Below are 20,299 nucleotides of genomic sequence, written 5' to 3' on the forward strand. Positions count from 1 at the left end.
ATTTATGTTATTACTGGCAACATTTTGTTGAAAGTTTAATGAGCATTTAACATTTACAAGTCTTTGTCTTTACAGAATAAAACTAGAAAAACAGCATCAAGCAAAAGGTTCTGGGAAACAAAATCTGAAGCAAAAAAAACAGAAAAAGTTTGATGATGATTTCTGGTTCCAAGAATGCTTTGCATGAGGCTGTTATTGTATAGTTTTATTCTGTAAAGATAAAGACTTGTTAATATTTAAAATTTATTCAACTTTGAACAAACTCTTGCCAGTAAATAACAGAAATGTTAATCTACGGTAATTTACCGGCAACCCAGCTGTAATTTCTACAGATTTTTTTTACAGTGTAGGTTTAAGAGATCCTGCAGCTGCCTGCTATTGCTCAAGTGGAAGGGGAGTTTAAATACTTAACACTTCAGCTTATACTTTTATACTGATTTTAATACTACATACACATTTCCTGTATTTTCTGGTTGTATTCTAATAAAGAAACTGAGAAATAATGATATATCATCATAATACTATTGCAAAAACAACACATCTAATGGTAGCATGGTGGCCTAAGACTTTTGCACAGTACTGTATATAATATTTTTATACTTCACATAACTTTGAGGTCAGTCGATACAATTTACAAGTTGATAAATTTTAGCATTCTGTGATTTTCTCAGCGAGGACACAGCAATATGCTTGTCAACAGAATCTCATAGGCAGTGCAATTTTATCTGTGCCCCCCATAACACCTTTCAATATTGTCTAGTTAGTCTAGATTTTGGGAAAGAGATTAAGTCTCAGCACTGGCGCTTCTACAATCCAAGCTGAACGCCGTACATTTTTCCAATATATCAGTTTCTCATCCTATTAGCCCTGGGGCGCTAAAGGTCCAGCACCAGTGGAGTATTTAAAGCAAAGTAGGCACACTTCACAAAGTTTGCTGATGTAGGTCGTTTTAAATTTACAGTGCACATAGGGATTGACTGCTCTGCTCAATGTACAATGACGAAGAGCAATGCGCTAACAAAAGTGCTTGCTGTCATTTGCAAATAGCTGGGTGATAGTATGGTAAGATAGATCTCAGTCAAAGGCATCAGTCTAAAGCCCGGAGCGTAGTTGGTTTTCATTACGTGTACGTGAACGTATACGAACACGCACAGCCTTGCAAAGCATAGTTTATGAGATGTTCGAAGCATGCACATTGCGATAAAAGCCTTGTGTATGCATAAAAACGGGATTATACTTCTAGCGTTAGATATCAAGCATTCACAATACACTGTTCTCCTAGCTCAATTGGCACAGCACAATGCCAGCAACACCAAGGTTAGGGTTTGATTCTGAGGTAATACATTGAGTGATAACGTGTATGAAATGCACAGCAAGTAGCTGTGGATAAAAGTGACTGCCAGATGCATAAATGATGAGAAATCAGTTATATGAATAAACATATCCACTCACGGACTAATTTAACATTTATTCAATTGCCAGACACGTCTATACAAATAAACTCAAGAGTACAATCACTGCGCCCGTGTCCTTTTCTAGTGCAAGAAGAGCAAACCGAAATTGCTCTTCTTCACATTCTGAAACAAATTTTCCTATGACATCAGCATTACAAGACTAAGACATCTGATAGAGTGACTGAAAGCTTCCTAACAATAGGCAATTAGAGCTCATTGTGAATAATTCGTTTCTCTTCAATCTTTCTTCTACGTCCATCAATCTTTCTTCTAATTTAGTGCTGGTAGTAGCACGAACGTTCACCCTGAATAATGACTGCAGAGTTGTCTGGGCTTGCAGGAAAGAGATAATAATGAAAAAACCTTTGCCTGCAGTTGTAAGTCAATAAAGCAGAAGAGCCTGCACTTTGTAATGGAGGAAGTCGTGCGTGCTGCATGCATGTCTTTGCTCCTAAACGGTTTAATTGCAAGTCATGCTAATATTGAAGCAGATTGCTCCGGAGCAAGCAGACGGGTCTTCTATTTTCAAGGCATTTTTTTCAGATTATTAAAACGCTTTTATCGAAAAGGGTTCTAAATAATTGATTTGCTGTAAAAAATGTATTAACCTACAACGTATAAAATGGAATCTCATCCATATATTATCTTTCAAGCAATGATTTTCAACAGAACAATGACTGGAAATCAGCAGCAAGAAAACGATTTTTTACATTGCACAAACAATGCATTCAAAGGCCCACTGAAGTTTCTTGAGAGGCATCTTTGGTGTTGAACAGACAATTGGGGCGGAGCATACTGAGTGGCTCCTCCCTCTTTTAAAATAGCCAATGGTGTTTAGTTTACCTTACAGCCTGGAATCTCATTACAAGCTGTAGTGCAGAGTGATGTCATAAAAGTTGTTGAGTCGTACTGGTAGAAGTGAGAAACTGTAGACTAAACCCACTAAGCAAACAATAGCTGTCATTTTACAGTCTAGGTTACTAAAGGCCCAATATTGTCCAGCTATGAGTAACCCACATTCATTTTTGCCAAAATTACTTGCGAGATGTATGATATTCCATCACCAAAGAGATATTCTTTCTTATCAACGCCTTCCTAAAACGCCACATTCAAACACGTCCCCACATATCTATGTCACTGTGTGGGAAGATTTGCATACAGGGTCCCCACACCTTAGTTAACTTCAAATTCAAGGACATTTCAAGGTCTTTCCAGGTCCAATACCCTCAAATTCAAGACTAAATGTGGGGACACATTTCAAGTGTGAGCAAGGTTACATAGTGTTACCTTTTAAGATACATTGTTACAGTTCCCTTTCGAGGGAACTCGCGCTGCGTCACTGCGGTGACACTTTGTGGACGCCTCCAGGGTTAAGTGCGTCTGAATGTGTATATCAAATTCAACCAATGGTGAGGCTTAACGACAAAGACAGAGTGACGTGGGAGACAGGAAGTATATCGTTATCTGAAATATTGCCAAAGACGGCGTTACAGGGACGCAGGAAGTATGGCAAGGGAGACGCAGCGTCTTGTTCCCTTCTCAGGGAACAACAGTAACGTACGTAACCCGAGACGTTTTCATGTGTCAAACAGAATTATGCAAAAAAAAGCATTTTGGTATGAATCAACATTCACATACAGAAGATATAAGCATTTAAAGCGAACAGTTCAGCACATGTGCTAAAAAAGTCTAGAATTTGTATGATATTATCCTACAATACACAGGGAATAATACGGATTTTTTCCCAGAAAACTTCTTGCATAAAATAGATTCAAGCACTTTCAAGTTCATACTTTCAAGTATTTCAAGGACCTCTGGGAACCCTGTGCATAACACCACCTTAATGTATATGCAAATAAGGCATAACTTTTATTCTTGTTGTAGTATTGTTGCCGCCGCCATGTCGTGGAGACGCTGGCTTTGGAAGGTGATATTCCAAATATGATATAAGGGGCTTGAGGTATTTGGCCAATCACAACGCACTGGATAGCTGGCCAATCAGAGCACACAAATATTGACGCGTTTCAGAAAGGAGGGGCATAAAAAAGCAACAATAATGTACGGGATGTGGAAAATAATGTGTTTTGTGAACCTTAAACCATGTGAATACATTTGCATTACACCTAATACACGAAATAATGTTCTTTTTAGAAACGTCATATTACCCATCTTTCACTGACAGCCCAAATTTTGCCTAGATTTAAACGTCTGAGCTGTGTTTGGACACAGACACTATTAGACAACTTTTAAACTCAAAATTGCTTGCTTGGAAAATTAGGGTTAGGCTTATTTCTTCTAAATGTGAAATTTGTCAAAGTTTGAGAGGATACTAGTTTTAAGATATCTCTAAAATTAACATACGGTATTCATACTAAAAAAATCAATTCAATTTCATGGGGACTTTAAATGTCCAAGAAGCGCCCTGATTCTTAAATGGCCTATAAAATCATTACATAAAAAGTAATTTTCCATAGCCCAATTATATAAACATTGTCCTGCATCTTAAAATTAAGTGCCGTTTCATTTTACAGTTATTTACATTCTTAAATACAGCAAAGACTTTCATTGTGATATTAACAAAAATACAGGCTGAAATTGAGTGTTTTTTCTTTTTTTGTCATGATTTTGAGGTTTTAATCTGTTTGTTTCTTTCATCGGGGCAATCTGCTCGAGTGCTCATAGATAGTAAACCATGAGATCAAACAGCCCAGAGACGGGAAGCTCATTTACAATGTTGTCAGCACAGCCCTTTCTTTCTCCGATTCTGCTTCAATTTACAGGAAAAAGAAGCATTTCATCTGAAAATAGCCAAACACTATTTTGAGATTAAACCTGTAACTGATGTAAGACAAGAAAGAAAATTGTGTATATCTGGAATTTGATAATGAGTTAAACCATAAAAGTCGCCTACAGAAGATAAGGCCTGAAATTATTTTTGTGCATTTATTTTTTGTGTTCATTTTTTCAAAATGGTTCTTTACTGTTCTTTGGCGCAACATGGCTCTCCTGATTTTATGTTGATCCTGGGACAACATTTCAATCAACCAATCAGATTTCAAGAAATAAGTTTACAGTTTGTTTTAAGTTTAAGCTTACAACCAGGATTAGCTGTTTCTAGACCATTGTTTTTCACTTATCATGTCCCTGAGGGTGATTTTAGGGTTAGGTTATGTTTAGGGTTGTGGTTGGAGTTTGGGGTGGGTTTAGAATTTATTTCAGAAAAATTTTGCCCTTGGGTCAACACAATATGTCCATGAGTACATCAATCACTTGGCAAAATCAGTTCGAGTGGCCCAACATCATACAAAGTAAAAAAAAAATCTAGGTGAAAAATTTAAAGGTGACATAGAATGATTGAACGGGGTATTTATCCTTGTTCTGTGATGTGACATGTAGACAAAAAAAATTTGTTTGGGTCTGTAATGCCTTAGAAGCTTCCTAAAACCTCTCTCAGATAGCTCTATTAGGGTGGGGGATTTTAAACAAGTGGTTTTGCACCTATTTGGCTCCCCTACTGGCTTAACTTGCAATCTCATTACTGATTGGCTGACTTTGCTGCCACTCAAAAAATGTAGCCAATTATTTTAAAGTGAGGGGGCAGGGAGATGCCTGTGATGTCATAAGCATCAGTTTTTCAGATTGGGCCGTTTTCTGGCTGACATTTCTAAAAGAGGAATTTCTATGAGACTGAGATGTTTACATGTCTAGCACTTTTTGTACGTTTGTGAATGCGGGTAGACTACCATTATTTAACAAAGACAAGGTAAAATGGTTTTTCATTCTCTGTCCCCTTTAAGAACTTCAATATTCAGAAAGATTAACATCGCTGCTATTAAAACCATATAGAAACCATCAGAAATTCTAATCGATTTAATGGTTATAAGGGGAATTGTATTGGTTTTATAGGAAACTTTAATTGATTTTTGTGGGTTTCTACTGGTAATGTGTTGGGTTATATTGGTGGGTATTTATCTGCTGGATGCGAACACCATTAACTCTTAATGAAATAAGACCCAAAACGATTTGTGGTTTGTTTTTCAGAAGGGATGGCATAAGCTGAATAGGAAAAGTGGATTTCTATGAAGCTGGGCTGACAAGTAACAGCACCAAAACACTGAGTGCACCGCGCAGCCTTTAAAGATAACAGGGTATCTTCTCCCTTTAAACTTCATCCTATAATTTCGCATACACATTATATTTAACAGCATGATAGATTCTTTGAATGTCACATGGCACACTGGGTTGAATCCTCCTCACAAACAAACTATATCATTATTTGCCTTCCTGCAAGGCAGTGTTTCTCAATCAAAGGGGTCACAAGATGATTGAATATTATTCACAATATACAGTGGCTCAGTGGGCAGCACTGTTGCCTCACAGCAAAAAGGTCCCCGGTTTTAGCCCCGTCTGGTTTGCATATTCTCCCTGTATCAAAAAACATGCAAGTTATGTGAATTGGAGATACCAAATTGCCCCTCCCCAGCCTGTGTATGGATTAAAGGGGTCATAGCATGAAAATGTTAGCATTGCCACTTTGTAGGTTTGAGCAAAAATGTGTCGTTTTGGGTGTGTTTTTTAAAATGCAAATGAGCGGATGAAGTGCAAACACTGATCACAATGATGGTGGTTTGTTGTAATTCAAACTCAATTGTGCTGTCAAGTCCTTCTTTTCTCTCTCTTTCTCTCTGCACTAAATGGCAGTGCAGTGGTTGGATAGTGCAGATTAAGGGGGCGGTATTATTCTAATAAGATATCCTTATGACATCATAATGAAAGCCAAATTTCAATGACCTATTTTTGCTCACACCTACAAAGTGGCAATGCTAACATTTTCATGCAATGGCCCCTTTAATTTGTGTATGGATTAACTGGTTCTCGCCATGAATATAGCCATATATACTGGAATGGTGTGAATGAACGAATGTATGAATGAATAAATAAAGAAAGAAAGAAAGAAGACAAGCCAAGCATTAAAATAAGCTAAAACAACTAAAAATATAAATATTTATAAGTGTGGGACAATTAAATATTGTTATGGACAATCGTGGGCCTTAAAGTAAAATGTTTCGATAAAATGGCAAAGCAGTATATAATGAAATACAACCTCAAAAAGGGTTCTAGAGGGGATACAGCTACGACCAAATCTCGCGAGATGTTGAGTTTAGGGTTCGTTTTGGGGGCAGGATAAGGATGAAAACATATGTTCTGCTAGATAGGATACAGCTACGGCCTTATTCCGTAAAATGTCGGGTTTAGGGTTAGGTTTGGGGGTAGGATCATAGATATGTATATAAAGGCTAGATGGCTCAAGGCGGAGTCAGCTGTGTCGTCACTTGGCGGCCATCTTAGGTCAGTGCTGCCATAGTGCTGCTCCCTGCTGCTGTGGACGGAAGGTGAGTGACATACGCCAACTAAAATGCTCGTAACTTGCTGAATTCTTGACGGATTTACAAACGGTTTGGTTTTTTACAAACGTTATTAACGTGGCTATAATTATGGATGCTTTAACATGTTTCATGAATTTTTTATTTATTTTTAGTATACGTATTCAGTGTCATAGGTACATCTTTGACGTTTATAACAAACCAATCCGTTTGAAAATCGGTAAAAAATTAAGCAAGTTATGGTCATTTAAAAGTACCTGCATCATTAAAACTCAATGCTACGAGTGAGCGAGCGCCCTGTCCTAAGATGGCCGCCAAAATGCGGACGTTCAACTCAATTGGCCATCAGCGCGGACGAGCCATCTAGCCTTTATATACATATCTATGGGTAGGATTACGAGATTTTCCCCGTAGCTGTAGCGCTTCTAGCCACAACCATCAAAGAGGACCTGACAATTGAGGAGCAACACTGGCATCTACGGGCAGGAAAAGGAACCGCATATTATATTAATACAGAGTGACATCATTGTGTCGTCATTTTGTCACGTGTCTGAGTTGAAAGGTCGTGGGTAATATGGCAGCTTCATTGATTTGTAACAACACGCAAAGCAGGTAAGAATAACGTTATTATTTGTAAAATATCGGTAGGCTAAATAAATATGTATTTGTGAAATTCACTATAGGCTCAGGCTGTTATACTATATTTGGTAAGATGACGTAAACTGATTTTATAATATTATACATACAGGGTGAGCTCAGTGCTGAACAGAGATGTCAAACAATTTGGTAAAAAGTTTATGTTTGATGCCAATGAGGAGACATGCTGGAACTCCGACCAGGTAATGTATTTTAATACAAATAATTATCAAGTTTAAACTGTATTAAGACACCGGTAAATTAGCTGTTAAGTTACTATGGTTTCACTACAAATACCTTAAAGTATGAATGCTGTATTACAAAAAATTTAAATAATTTTTTAAAGGCTACTTTGCCCTATTATTATTTGTTTGGTCTTTTAGGGTGGATCTCAGTGGGTTATTTTGGATTTTCCACAGCCGGTGAAAGCGACCGATTTGAGGCTACAATTTCAAGGAGGATTTTCAGGGAAATCCTGCAAACTAGAAGGTTTTTGTCAACGTTAAACTTATATATTTAACAGAAAAAGCTTTAAAGACCTACCATGTGCTCCGACAGGATGTTTTTGTGTGACTTTTAAAAGAACAATGAGGTACAAACAAAATCCGCCAATGAGAGAAGCTTCTGTTACCATAGAAACACAAAAAATCGCGGCAAAGGAATGAAAGCGTCCAATCCCATAACGGGATTTTAATCATAAGGTTTGAAATATATTTTACATTTATATATAGTTTTCTAAATAAACTATTTATTAATTTAATTATATATATAAAAAACATTTTAAATACATTTTATTATTTATTTATTTATTTCATGTCATTTCGTTATGATTAAGACGAAAAGTCATAGTTAAATTAAACCTTACGGTTTAGTAAATAATTTATTGTTTAACTAAAATAAGATAACGTTGAGCCCATCAGTACCTCTTTTTATAACTTTTCCTTTCCAAAAACCAAACCTATCCCACTTTTGCCTAAATAAATAAGCCGTTTCTGTCTTAATAAATGGAAATATGTTTTTAAAACCAAAACTGCTGTTTATTCAGTGTTACTCTATATTACAATTATTTTACTATTAATTTTAATAGATTAAGTAATACGTATGTTTACATTAAACTGCATGTTAAATCAATTGCAAGTACAAGAATATAAATATTAAGTATTGAAATACATTTTCTTTACAGGTAGTGCCAAAGAAAATGACCTCAAACATATTTTAGACTTTTATCCAGAGGACGACAACAGTCTACAGATATCCTTTTATGTGCTGCTGTTTCTACACTATATTTAAACATACATATTTAGATGCATGCACATCATCACCTCATCCTTCAGGAAGCTCAACTCCACATCCATCCCAAGCTTATCGAATCCTTGATTCTTCACCCACAGTTTTCCCATTCCGGATAGTCCTTTGGTGCAGAGACTTAAAATAGTGTTTGAAAACAGTACTGACTTTTTTGGAAGAATAATTGTTTACACTTTGGACATCCTGGGGGAAAAAGTTTTGTAATGTTCTGAGAAAAAGAGCTGTGAGGAAGTATGAAGAGGAGGGAATGCCAACCAGCCTTTTCCCTTGGTGTTTGACAGACTTTGTTCACCTCTGCTCATGAAGTCCCTTCTCACCCGCTTGGTAATATCAAACGAGTTTCTTTGTATTTGTAATACAGCGCTTCTGGCCTTTTCAAGTCAATACAGATGTAAACTATGTGTTTATAAGAGTGTTTTATTAAAAAAGTATAGAAAATCAGATTTTTCTTTACATCTTCCATTTCAACCTATAAAGTATGCAGGATTATTGAAGAACAGTTTTTAAGGCAGTCATTTGCTTCATGTGTTTTCCGATACCGAAACTGGCCCCCGAAACAGTTTCAGTATGTGATCTTCAAGGAGTTTTTGCACTGCAAACAAATTGGTAGACATGTTAGCATGATGAACTTATGTTTATACCGACTTTCCCAACCCTGTTCCTTAAGGCAGTGGTTCCCAAACTTTTTCAGCGTGCGGCCCCCCTTGTGTACAGTGCATTTTTTCGCGACCCCCCGAAAGAAAATGTATGACAAAAACAGTTTTAAAATGTTATATTTTAATTAAACAAAACATATAAAATTATACCTAGTAGTGCTGTTGGTTAGTTGGCTTATTATTTTTTAGGTTTAATTACACAGAATTCATGATAAATGAATGTATTTTATAAAATGTCATAAAACTGGGGCCTCCCTTGCCCCATCTTGCGGCCCCCAGTTTGAAAACCACTGCCTTAAGGGACACCAACAATGCATGTTTAGGATGTCTCCCATATATTCTATCTTAGAGTCTCTACCATTGGCATTTTAAGGATTTAAATACATTTTTGTTCACAAATTAAATTGATTTTATAATTACATCTCATTCGGTCTATCATAGAGAAATGCTATTGTAGAGTAAAATGAATTATTTTTTTGGATGGAGATGATTGACACTTGCCTTTTTTGTGGCCCAAAGCAACGGCAAGGGCCACAGGGCTGTATCCAGAGTCTGCTTCAAATGTGATGTCTGCCCCAGATCCTGGACACAAAGTTACCTCTTAGGCTTTATCACAAATGTGCTAAAAAATGAATGTCAATAGACTTACTTAAGAGAGCTTCAACACATTTCAAGTGATTCCCGCGAACTGCGTACAGTAGAGGAGTCCCGCCATTCTGTTTTTAAAAAGTAATTTCTTGAACTATACTGAATAATATCTGTGCATAAATTGTAAAATAATTATTAATAATAAGTGGTGGGCAAAGATTAATCGCATACAAAATAAAAGTGAGTTTTTGCATAGTTTATGAATGTTTGCTGTGTGTAATTAAGTATGTATGTGTATATATAGAGATAGAGATATAAAACACACACATTCATGCATTTGAGAAACATTTACATGTGTATATATATTTATTTTTATCATTTGTTTATAATCTATATTACATATATTATGCAAAAACTTTTATTTTGTATGTGATTAATCTTTGGCCACCACCAATAATAATCAAAGTAATATACATACCCAATCATAGGAATCAATATCAACCTCATTTTGTAGCAGAATATTAACAATATCTGCGAATCCCCCAGCGCTGGCCAAAGACAGGGCACTTTCTCGTTCCCTGGCCATCATTTTCGGATCTGCCCCCTGTTTAAAAACAAAAATGGTGTTGTTTTACACTATCCTGACTCATTTTCTCTCACCAGTTTGAAGATAGATGTCCGTCTCACCTTCTGAAGTAGAAACTCTACCATTGTTATCTCTCCAAAAGCAGCGGCCCACATCAGTGGCGTGAAACCTCGCTCATCTTGACTATTCAACAGAGAACTGTCTGCAAGAGCAACCATGCATATGTATATCACATGTTTTGTATATGACCTTTAAATTGTTCATGTTGAATTATCAGGTACCTCTGGCAAGATGTGTCTCTACTTGGGAAATCTCTCCCTGGGCTGACAGCTGATGAATAGAGAGGACTACAGAAAAAAAAAAAAAACATTATAGAAAAATTAATAACAAAAAGATTGCATTCATGTACAACCCCAAATCAGAAAAAGTTGGGACACTGTAGAAATTGTGAATAAAAAAGGAATGGAATAATTTACAAATCTCATAAACTTATATTTTATTCACAGTAGAATATAAATAACATATCAAATGTTGAAAAGTAAGAAATTTTGAAATGTCATGCCAAATATTGGCTCATTTTGGATTTCATGAAAGCAACACATTCCAAAAAAAGTTGGGACAGGTAGCAATAAGAGGCCAGAAAATTTAAATGTACATATAAGGAACAGTTGAAGGACCAATTTGCAACTTATTAGGTCAATTGGCAACATGATTGGGTATAAAAAAGCCTGTCAGAGTGGCAGTGTCTGTCAGAGGTCAAGATGGGCAGAGAATCACCAATTCCCCCAATGCTGCAGCGAAAAATAGTTTTCTGAGTTTCTCAGAGAAAAATTGCAAAGAGTTTGAAGTTATCATCATCTACAGTGCATAATATCATCCAAATATTCAGAGAATCTGGAACAATCTCTGTGCGTAAGGGTCAAGGCCGGAAAACCATACTGGATGCCCGTGATCATCGGGCTCTTAGACGGCACTGCATCACATACAGGAATGCTACTGTAATGGAAATCATAACATGGGCTCTGGAATACATCCAGAAAACATTGTCAGTGAACACAATCCACCGTGTCATTAGCCGTTGCCAGCTAAGACTCTATAGGTCAAAAAGGAAGCCATATCTAAACATGATCCAGAAGCGCAGGCGTTTTCCCTGGGCAAGGCTCATATAAAATGGACTGTGGCAAAGTGAAAAACTGTTCTGTGGTCCAACAAATTAAAATTTGAAGTTCTTTTTGGAAAACTGGGACGCCATTTCATCCGGTCTAAAGAGGACAATGACAACCCAAGTTGTTATTAGCGCTCATTTCAGAAACCTGCATCTCTGATGGTTTGGGGTTGCATGAGTGCGTGTGGCATGAGCAGCTTACACATCTGGAAAGGCACCATCAATGCTGAAAGGCTTATCTAAGTTCTAGAGCAACTTATGCTCCCATTCAGAATTCGTCTCTTTCAGGGAAGACCTTGCATTTTCCAACATGACAATGCCAGACCACATACTGCATCAATTACAACATCATGTCTGCATAGAAGAAGGATCTGAGTACTGAAATGGCCAGCCTGCAGTCCAGATCTTTCACCCATAGAAAACATTTGGTGCATCATAAAGTGGAAGATGCGACAAAGAAGACCTAAAACAGTTGAGCAACTAGAAGTCTGTATTAGACAATAATAGGACAAAATTCCTATTGCTAAACAATGGTCCTACTCCAGCTGTTCCTTATATGTACATTTAACTTTCTGGCCTCTTATTGCTACCTGTCCCAACTTTTTTTGGAATGTGTAGCTCTCATGAAATTCAAAATGAGCCGATATTTGGCATGACATTCTAAAATCTATCACTTTAAACATTTGCTTTGTTGTCTATATTCTATTGTGAATAAAATATAAGTTTATGAAATTTGTAAATTATTCCATTCCTTTTTTACTCACAATTTCTACTGTGTCCCAACTTTTTCTGATTTGGGGTTGTAGCTTGATTGGAGGATTTTGTTAGCAACACAAATGTTATGGGTTTGTTTAAAGGGATAGTTTATGTCGTCATTTACTTACCCTCATGTTGTAACAAACCTGTATAATTTTGTTGTTTTGATGAACACAAAGGAAGATACTTAAAAAAACAACAACTTTGAAATCTTGAAAGTTATATATAGTTATACTATATATAAATTTGAATTCATGAAATCTTTTTGCTTCCATAGTATTCTTTTTTCCTCCTATGGAAGTGAATAAGGGTCCACGAACGTTTTGGTTTCAAACATTTCTCAAAATATCTTCCTTTGTGATCATCGAGAACAAAGAAATGTATACAGGTTTGTAACAACATGAGAGTGAGCAAATTATGACACAATTTTCATTTTTGAGTGAACTATCCCTTTAAGGGAAACACGCATACTGAATAAGTGTACCTTGAATGCAAGTCACTTTGAATAAAAGCATCTGTCAATACATGGATTTTGATGCCTTTATACTTAAAATTACCCTTTACTATAAAAGACTGCAATAAATTGTAGTATACGGTAATATATTATGGTAATTACTACACTTGTTGTATACGATTATTATACATTATATTAACTTTAAGCTGCAGTAAATAATGTACTATAATATTTACTATGATAAAGTAAAAAAAAACTATAGTCCAGGAATTTTACTACAGTATGCTACAGGACAGTGTAAAAAGCTTTTAGGATATTTGTCATTTTATGACAGTAGTGACTTATACCGAGTTATAATGCTTTTATTTTATTGCAAATATATTTTGTGTTTACTGCGTGAGAGGCTGCGGACTCACCATCTAAAGTGGCCGGGCGGACTGTGGCCTCGTTCCCACGCTGTTTGTTCGTCAGTGTGGTCGAGTGATTTAAAACACTCTCGTCAGGTCTGTTTTCCATTATCTCTGATCATTACTCCTGCTTTAAAAGTAAACAAGTACACCCACGACTACAAGATCACCATCAAGTACAGAATCTTGATATGAATGTACTAATATCAAAAATTAGCATGAAAGTGTGTTGAGAATAACTTACCTTTGATTACTGACACTTTATGATCCCTAATGTGATGAACACAATAGAAATTGCACTTGACGAGCTTAGTGCTTTTATTTCCTCATCGTTTACAAAAGTGAAACTGAAATAGGAGACTTTCACGTGCGTTGAGTTAAACACACCCCACACAAATATAAACGTATGGGTATTTATAATGTTTTGAAACAAAACTTTATGCGATAGTATCGTATAATAGATTTCTAGATGCAAAATTATTGTTATCCTTTTTGGAAATTTAATTTGGAAATGTGCCTAGGAACTATTTATTAGGCTGGAGTTCTTCCGGGCGATATTTTAGGTGCACACTCGAAGGAAAAAACAAGCGGCGCTTTCATAACAGAAGTAAAATTAATCGTTCGTTTGTTTACGGATTTTAAACCATTAAAATGGACGATCAAGAAATGCAGTTGAAAGTGAAAAGAGGTACTGTGGCTACAATCAAAATTCCTTTGCTTGTTATTATAGTTTGCAGATACAATATACGATTTTAGCACGTCTAAGTTATTAATGTTTCTGAGTTTGTAGTCGTTGTTTTACATTTTAATTTTGTATATGTATAGTTTTAATTCCGAATTATTTATATAGTGCTTTTAAAATGGGCTTTGCAAGAAAGCTTTAGTTGTTAAAAATAAACAAAATCATAAAATGATATGTCAAAATAATGATATAGAAACATAACAGGAAAATTACATAACAGACGAAAGAAGAAAAAACACGTGAAAGCACGTGCAAAAGTGCCACACTTATAAGAAATGAAAAATACAATGTTTTATGTATGTTTTGTCAAGATTTATGATTACAGACAGTACTTCCAATGTAATAAACTAATGGAGGTATATTGATTTTTGTGTGTTTTATTTTTGTATGTTGCAGTGACTGATAAATTCACAGAGAGTATGTATGTGTTGGCCAATGAACCGTCTATAGCTCTATACAGACTGCAAGAACATGTCAGGAGATCCTTACCTGAGCTCGTGCAGCACAAGGTGCTTTATCAACTTCTTCAATAATATTTATTTTAACAATGTAACCTATGTTGAAAATACTATATAGTGATATTTCCTAAATTTGTTTCATTTCAGTATTTTAAAAATATATTTGTTAACCTTTATGATGTGTCTCATTTTCTTGGGTCCCTGCTGAATAAACCATGCAAATTCTGGTGGTTTCCATTACAATATACAAACCATCAGCTGTTAACAATTCAAACCATTACGTTTTCCATCCACCAAATGACATCCCACCAATATACCCAGGGTTGCCAGATCCGCGTAACAAAACCAATGGCTGTTTAAAATTGGTCCAAAGCATATTAATGACTATTTACAGCCCAAACACCAAGAACTAGTGAACCAAATCCTTTCTCATCTAACCCACAGAAAAATCAACCCACAGAAACAATTTAAAAGTAGCTGGCAATGCTGAATTTACCGAACACATATCAGTAGAGACCAACAGATACCATTATAGTGTCTAATAAAACCAATACATCTCCCAATATAACCATAAATCCATTAGAATTTCTGTGATTTCTGTTTTTTTTTAAAGCATCCCAAATTGTAAAATTGAAACGGTATTCTGCAGTCATGTTATTCATCTAGTATCATTTTATCTGTTTGGTATCAAACGGACCCAAGAAAAAAGACTTTAAAAAAAAATACAAAGTCAAAACAAACATTGTCTATATCAGACTGAAAATCTGATCATGTGAATATTAATCTGGGCTCTTTAAGTAATGTAAAAGGTTTTTTTGTAGGACAGTAGTTGTTATCAAGTTGGTTAAACGTTAAAATTAGTTTGTAATCGGTTTTCATACGTTTAGATTAATTTCATAAATTAATCATAAGTTAAATACCCTAACATTTTATAATGAAGTATTTTTCTTTTTTGTAGACAGATATGCAGAGCTGGGAAGAGCAAAGCCAAGGAGCGATATACACTGTCGAATATGCATGCAGGTACTATTTGCATATCCAAGCAAACATAAATCACTTGTGGCAGCTAATGTTTTTAAGTTATTTGATATGTAATCCTTTCTCTTTGTGTTTCCAGTGCTGTGAAAAGCATGACAAATAGTAGTCTGTATTTCAAAAACATAGACGGTCTCCTCCGACAAGCCATTTCACTGAAGGAGCAGATCAACTCACAGGGACGCAGGTACAAAACGTAAAACTTTCTGCTAAGAATAAGAACACTACAGTCAGATATCTTTTATAGATATATTATTTATATATATATATAATCAGTCTGCAATAATAAGATCATACAATAGCTTTAAAAAGAGACAATATATAGTTTTTGTTAGATATTTACTACGCAAATGTTCATTTTTTTTACATTTAACTTTTTTGTGTCTCTTAATTTTTTCATTTCTCGTTTGCATCATTTTTAATTTGCTCATTTTTTTTCTGTTTGTGTACATGCATGTTGCTTTAGTGCTGTGAAACCTCCATTTAATCCGAATGATACATCCGCACATGCTACAGTCACACCACCTTGACTCACGAAGGTGTTTCTTCAAGGTTAGTTTTCCTTCACCCATTGCTACTTTTAGCATTGCGTGTAGTTATTTTGTCGTTATGTGCAAAACCTTCAGTTGATCTGTTAAAGGTCAGAAACTTTTGTGGTACTATTTTTGTTTCATTGTGACATTTACTACATACACGATCTAATAGCAAAGCTATACACAAATTCTTAATAGTAATTTTATAATATCTCACCCTGTCTATGAAAACCCAGATAAAGTCTTTTTTTTGCCATTTACTGTTTTCTACATAAAATCATCCTACATAATGTGAAAATATATCCTTAATATCTTTAATATTGACTAAGGTCATGACAAAGATTGAAATCGATGACTGAAATCAAACTTTGCTCCTAATTTCATAATTAGATAGAGTCACATTAGTGTATAAAAACTGATGATCTCATCATATAAATTGGCCTAGAGTAAGAATATAGCAAGAATAAAAACACAAGACAGATTTTGTAATCTTCATCCCAGCATCTGTTTTAGCATAGGCACATTATATATTTCCTCATATTAAATAATGCCCATCTCAATACTATTCATACTAAAGTAGAGTCCCTGACTGTGGATTTGCGAGCCAGTACAGCTCTCATCTCGCTGTTGACCCCGGTCCAGGGTTTGGCATGGGCGTGCGACTGTGGGGACTCATCTGAAGCGGTGCGGTGCGTCCGTCCATCACCGTAATCATCTTTATCGCTAGAATGAACGTGAGGCCCGTTCGATGGAGAGTACTGTGGTTTCTGTCTGGGATAGTTGTCGTGTTGTCTGGGATAGTTGTCGGTAGAATTCGAGAAATGGGCGTGAAGACCGGCTAAGCTGTGCTGCCTCCGTGGCTGGTCCGTGAGTCTCAGGTTCGACCTTTGAATTTCAGGACCGCTAAAGTGGTCGTTTTGGTATCCGGGCTGGGCGTGTTGTTTGCGGAAGCGTCTGCTGGTACATGTGGCCTGTATAAGGGCGTGAATAATGATAAATTGCAGGACGAGAACCCCGGAGGAGAGCACGCAGGCGCCGGCTATTCCAGTCTCGATTTCAAACACCAATAACATGTAAATGGACATAGCTGTAAAAGAAATTTGGAAGTCAGTGGCTATCATATTATGACTTCAGACTTCATGTTTTTTTTTTTTACAATGATGCATTCTGTTTAAACAGGAAAAGAGCTTTGGATCCCGGCATGATTAAAGATGGAGGGGAAAAGCAGAGCTCTGGGATATAAACCCATGCACCCATGACCCCAATGAAGGAATTTTGGATGAGACCATCTACAGTTTATTCCTATTCATGATGATTGTGGGTCTGCCTTTGTAAGCATATGAAGATAATGTATTAGGAAGTATGTGGGATGTTTATAAGCTGCTTATAAATGTGTATGAGAGTTTGCACTATAAATGTATAGTTCTACATTTGATTTGTGCATTCTGTAAATATAATCTGTATCTAAAAATATTAAACTTTATAAAGAATGCATGGGTCATGACATTCATGTGGTTTTATGTAGGCCACTTTTTTTTAATACGTACCAGCTAGGTAAACTGAAACGCCGAGGCAAAACAGCCCGATGGCCACGTGTCGGACTGCCCTGCTATCCATTAGGAACCAGTCGGCCCTTAGGATGTAAACAAAAATGGGAGTTTATTCTGTGAACTAGTATCTGCGGATAATTTGCAAAACAAATAGACTAACCTGTTTCCGAAAATGCTAAAAGCTAAAGCAATACATGTTCAATATAGACTACTTTGAATTGGACGTTTAAGTGGTTATAGATGAATACAAGACACTGATACATTTACAATTCTTTACATTTACACATTTGGCAGATGCTTTTATGCAAAGCGACTTACAGTGCATTCAATCTATACATTTTGTGTTCCTGGGTATCGATCCAGCCATCTTTGCCTTGCAAATGTTTTCATTTAAAAATATTAACCAACAAATAAAATGCATGCATTTACAAACATTAAGTGACTTTTTACAATTATTTATTATATATAAGTAAGATTTATTTTCTAGTGTGTGTTGACTTTAAAGGGATAGTTTACCCAAAAATGTTAATTTTGTCATCATTTACTAACCCTTATGTTGTTACAAACCTGTATGAGTTTTTATTTTTATTTTAATGTACACAAAAGAAGATATTTTTATAAATGATGGTACGGACACAGTTGAAGGTACCTATTGTATTCCATCGTATGTGTTTATCTTACCATGGAAGTCAATGGGTACAAACAGCATGGTGTGCTTACCATCATTTATCAAAATATCTTCTTTTGTGTTCATCAGAAAAAATAAATTAACACAGATTAAGAACAACATGAGGATGGGAAAATGGTGACAGAATTTTCATTTTGGGGTGAACTATACCTTTAACAGGTGTAGTTCAAAGGCACCTTTGTGTCCAAATACCTACCTGTGCAAATACTTTACTTTTTTAAATCTACGTATATATACTATCAAAAAAGCAATTACCTTTGGGTATCGTCTGTCCCTTTGCTCAATTCGTTTATGAAATAACTATGAAGCAGACAAACAGCCACGGAGCTCAGGTTGAGAGTTAGAGAAAAAGCTGACAGGACTGTAGAAACGGGCAATAAAACCGCGATAACTTCAGTCGCCAGGAATGACGGCGTGCCCTTAATAATGGCCTGTTGGGCTTGAAGCTGGAAAATCAAAATGACGGATAATATGGACATTATTGCGGATAAAATCCCCAAAAGCGCGAGCACCACCAGCGAACGCTGGCTGTACGAATGCGTCATTCCGAAAGCGTTTTGCGCCAACTTTAACGAATATGTACAGCTCTAAACCCGCAAAAGTCCATCGATAGGTCTTTTTTAAGATTTAAAGTCGACGACTGGTTTCTGTCTGTCTGTCTTTCTTTCTTTGCACAGTTTGCGATGCAAAACGGTGCAAGCGCGCGCTGGAATGCGCGTCCGTGTTGTTGTTCAGCCGGGGCATGTGATCTACTTTAAACCGATTTAAAACTTTATGCAACAATGGCGTTTTGATTTGCATTGGGCAGTGCGTTTTATTTTGAATGCAGTAACCTTGGAAGTGATTTCTATTCAGCCTGGTACTACTTTTCCCTTAAGGAAAGAGTTTGCCAACATGCATTGTTCATTCAGCAGGTGCACAAAGCACTAGAAAAGTCTAAATCTGGAATCACTTTACATGACAAGATGGTAAATTAGGATGCATGCGCGTAAATGAAGATTATTTAGAAATATAGTTTGTTAATTTCTTAAAATTAGGTAACTACATTAGATAACAATGCATACAGCATTTATTAATCTTAGTACATCACATGTTAACTTAAGCTTTAACTATTATATGTAGCATTGTATCTGTTAACATGCATGAACAAACAAAACTAGCATGAACAAACAAAAGTTGTATTCGTTTTAACTCGTGCTGGGCAAAGATTAATGGCATAGCCTACCAAATAAAAGTGATTTTATATATATATATATATATATATATATATATATATATACACTCTAAAAACAAACAACAAAAAGAGTTTTTTGTAATCATAAAAGGAACCATTTTTAGAGGTATAGTACTTATGAAGAACCATATGAAGTCATGTAGCCCCACTTTCTATGATTATGAGCCAAGAACCACTCTTTAGCACCATTTGTTTTTAGAGTGTACACGTGCTAATGTTTCTTAAGTACATACATGAATGTGTGTGTGTGTGTGTGTGTGTGTGTGTGTGTATATATATATATATTTATTTATTTATATATATATATTTATATATTTATATTTATATATATTTATATATATATATATTTATATTTATATATATATATTTATATTTATTTATATATTTATATATATATATATTTATATTTATATATATATATATATATATATATATATATATATATATATATATATATATATATATATATATATATATATATATATATATATAATGCAAAAAAACACTTTTATTGTGAATGCGATTAATCACAATTCATCTTTGCCCAGCACTAGTTTTAACTAACATTATTCATAAATAAATTGATAATTAATTAATCCATTAGGTAATGAATGAGACTGTTTATTATAAGACTTTATTGCAAAATGTTACCTAATATGTCCAAT

At 35.4% G+C, this 20,299-nt stretch overlaps 4 protein-coding genes across 8 annotated transcripts; 2 read left to right on the top strand and 2 right to left on the bottom strand.

Moving 5' to 3' along the window:
- The first annotated feature begins 7,351 nt into the window (after positions 1–7,351).
- nr2c2ap (nuclear receptor 2C2-associated protein) lies at positions 7,352–9,002 on the top strand. Of its 2 annotated transcripts, none has more exons than XM_065246050.2 (5): positions 7,352–7,450; positions 7,587–7,677; positions 7,858–7,963; positions 8,658–8,725; positions 8,864–9,002. In XM_065246050.2, exons 1-5 carry the CDS (start codon positions 7,413–7,415, stop codon positions 8,984–8,986), a joined length of 426 nt encoding a protein of 141 aa, XP_065102122.1. In that variant the 5' UTR covers positions 7,352–7,412; the 3' UTR covers positions 8,987–9,002. The 2 variants fall into 2 exon arrangements, with proteins under 2 accessions (XP_065102122.1, XP_065102130.1); XM_065246058.2 differs by having other exon boundaries at positions 7,894–7,963.
- Positions 9,003–9,236: 234 nt separating this feature from the next.
- On the bottom strand, positions 9,237–13,783 carry rfxank (regulatory factor X-associated ankyrin-containing protein). 2 transcript variants are annotated; one of them, XM_065246031.2, is made up of 8 exons: positions 13,639–13,783; positions 13,404–13,524; positions 10,894–10,959; positions 10,714–10,814; positions 10,505–10,630; positions 10,088–10,154; positions 9,940–10,020; positions 9,237–9,374 (listed from the first exon to the last, which is right to left on the bottom strand). In XM_065246031.2, the coding sequence occupies exons 2-8, from the start codon at positions 13,501–13,503 to the stop codon at positions 9,304–9,306; spliced, it is 612 nt and encodes a 203-aa protein (XP_065102103.1). In that variant the 5' UTR covers positions 13,504–13,524; positions 13,639–13,783; the 3' UTR covers positions 9,237–9,303. The 2 variants fall into 2 exon arrangements, with proteins under 2 accessions (XP_065102103.1, XP_065102112.1); XM_065246040.2 differs by having other exon boundaries at positions 13,404–13,552; positions 13,639–13,780.
- Positions 13,375–17,649, top strand: borcs8 (BLOC-1 related complex subunit 8). 3 transcript variants are annotated; one of them, XM_065246081.1, is made up of 6 exons: positions 13,375–13,490; positions 14,533–14,645; positions 15,553–15,617; positions 15,712–15,816; positions 16,096–16,181; positions 17,342–17,649. In XM_065246081.1, exons 2-5 carry the CDS (start codon positions 14,556–14,558, stop codon positions 16,157–16,159), a joined length of 324 nt encoding a protein of 107 aa, XP_065102153.1. In that variant the 5' UTR covers positions 13,375–13,490; positions 14,533–14,555; the 3' UTR covers positions 16,160–16,181; positions 17,342–17,649. The 3 variants fall into 3 exon arrangements, with proteins under 3 accessions (XP_065102153.1, XP_065102139.1, XP_065102145.1); XM_065246067.1 differs by lacking the exon at positions 13,375–13,490 and adding an exon at positions 13,927–14,082; XM_065246073.2 differs by lacking the exons at positions 13,375–13,490; positions 16,096–16,181 and adding an exon at positions 13,927–14,082.
- Positions 16,419–19,178, bottom strand: tmem221 (transmembrane protein 221). The gene is made up of 3 exons (XM_065246020.1): positions 18,656–19,178; positions 17,710–17,795; positions 16,419–17,249 (listed from the first exon to the last, which is right to left on the bottom strand). Exons 1-3 carry the CDS (start codon positions 18,943–18,945, stop codon positions 16,729–16,731), a joined length of 897 nt encoding a protein of 298 aa, XP_065102092.1. The 5' UTR covers positions 18,946–19,178; the 3' UTR covers positions 16,419–16,728.
- Positions 19,179–20,299: the final 1,121 nt, after the last annotated feature.

Source organism: Paramisgurnus dabryanus, chromosome 24, assembly GCF_030506205.2.
Source record: "Paramisgurnus dabryanus chromosome 24, PD_genome_1.1, whole genome shotgun sequence".
Classification (NCBI taxonomy): domain Eukaryota; kingdom Metazoa; phylum Chordata; class Actinopteri; order Cypriniformes; family Cobitidae; genus Paramisgurnus; species Paramisgurnus dabryanus.

Excerpts from the sequence above, each read along its gene's own strand:
- nr2c2ap (XM_065246050.2), top strand. The coding sequence starts at position 7,413 with ATGGCAGCTTCATTGATTTGTAACAACACGCAAAGCAG. Across the intron at positions 7,451-7,586 it reads TGTAACAACACGCAAAGCAG|GGTGAGCTCAGTGCTGAACA; the intron begins GTAAGAATAACG and ends TTATACATACAG. Across the intron at positions 8,726-8,863 it reads AGGACGACAACAGTCTACAG|AGTTTTCCCATTCCGGATAG; the intron begins ATATCCTTTTAT and ends TTCTTCACCCAC.
- rfxank (XM_065246031.2), bottom strand. The coding sequence starts at position 13,503 with ATGGAAAACAGACCTGACGAGAGTGTTTTAAATCACTCGACCACACTG. Across the intron at positions 10,631-10,713 it reads TAGAGTTTCTACTTCAGAAG|GGGGCAGATCCGAAAATGAT; the intron begins GTGAGACGGACA and ends GTTTTTAAACAG. Across the intron at positions 9,375-9,939 it reads TGCTTTGGGCCACAAAAAAG|TGCAAAAACTCCTTGAAGAT; the intron begins GCAAGTGTCAAT and ends ATTTGTTTGCAG.
- borcs8 (XM_065246067.1), top strand. The coding sequence starts at position 14,046 with ATGGACGATCAAGAAATGCAGTTGAAAGTGAAAAGAG. Across the intron at positions 14,083-14,532 it reads GCAGTTGAAAGTGAAAAGAG|TGACTGATAAATTCACAGAG; the intron begins GTACTGTGGCTA and ends TGTATGTTGCAG. Across the intron at positions 14,646-15,552 it reads CTGAGCTCGTGCAGCACAAG|ACAGATATGCAGAGCTGGGA; the intron begins GTGCTTTATCAA and ends TCTTTTTTGTAG.
- tmem221 (XM_065246020.1), bottom strand. The coding sequence starts at position 18,945 with ATGACGCATTCGTACAGCCAGCGTTCGCTGGTGGTGCTCGCGCTTTTG. Across the intron at positions 17,796-18,655 it reads GGGACAGACGATACCCAAAG|GGCCGACTGGTTCCTAATGG; the intron begins GTAATTGCTTTT and ends TTACATCCTAAG. Across the intron at positions 17,250-17,709 it reads CGTTTCAGTTTACCTAGCTG|CTATGTCCATTTACATGTTA; the intron begins GTACGTATTAAA and ends TTTCTTTTACAG.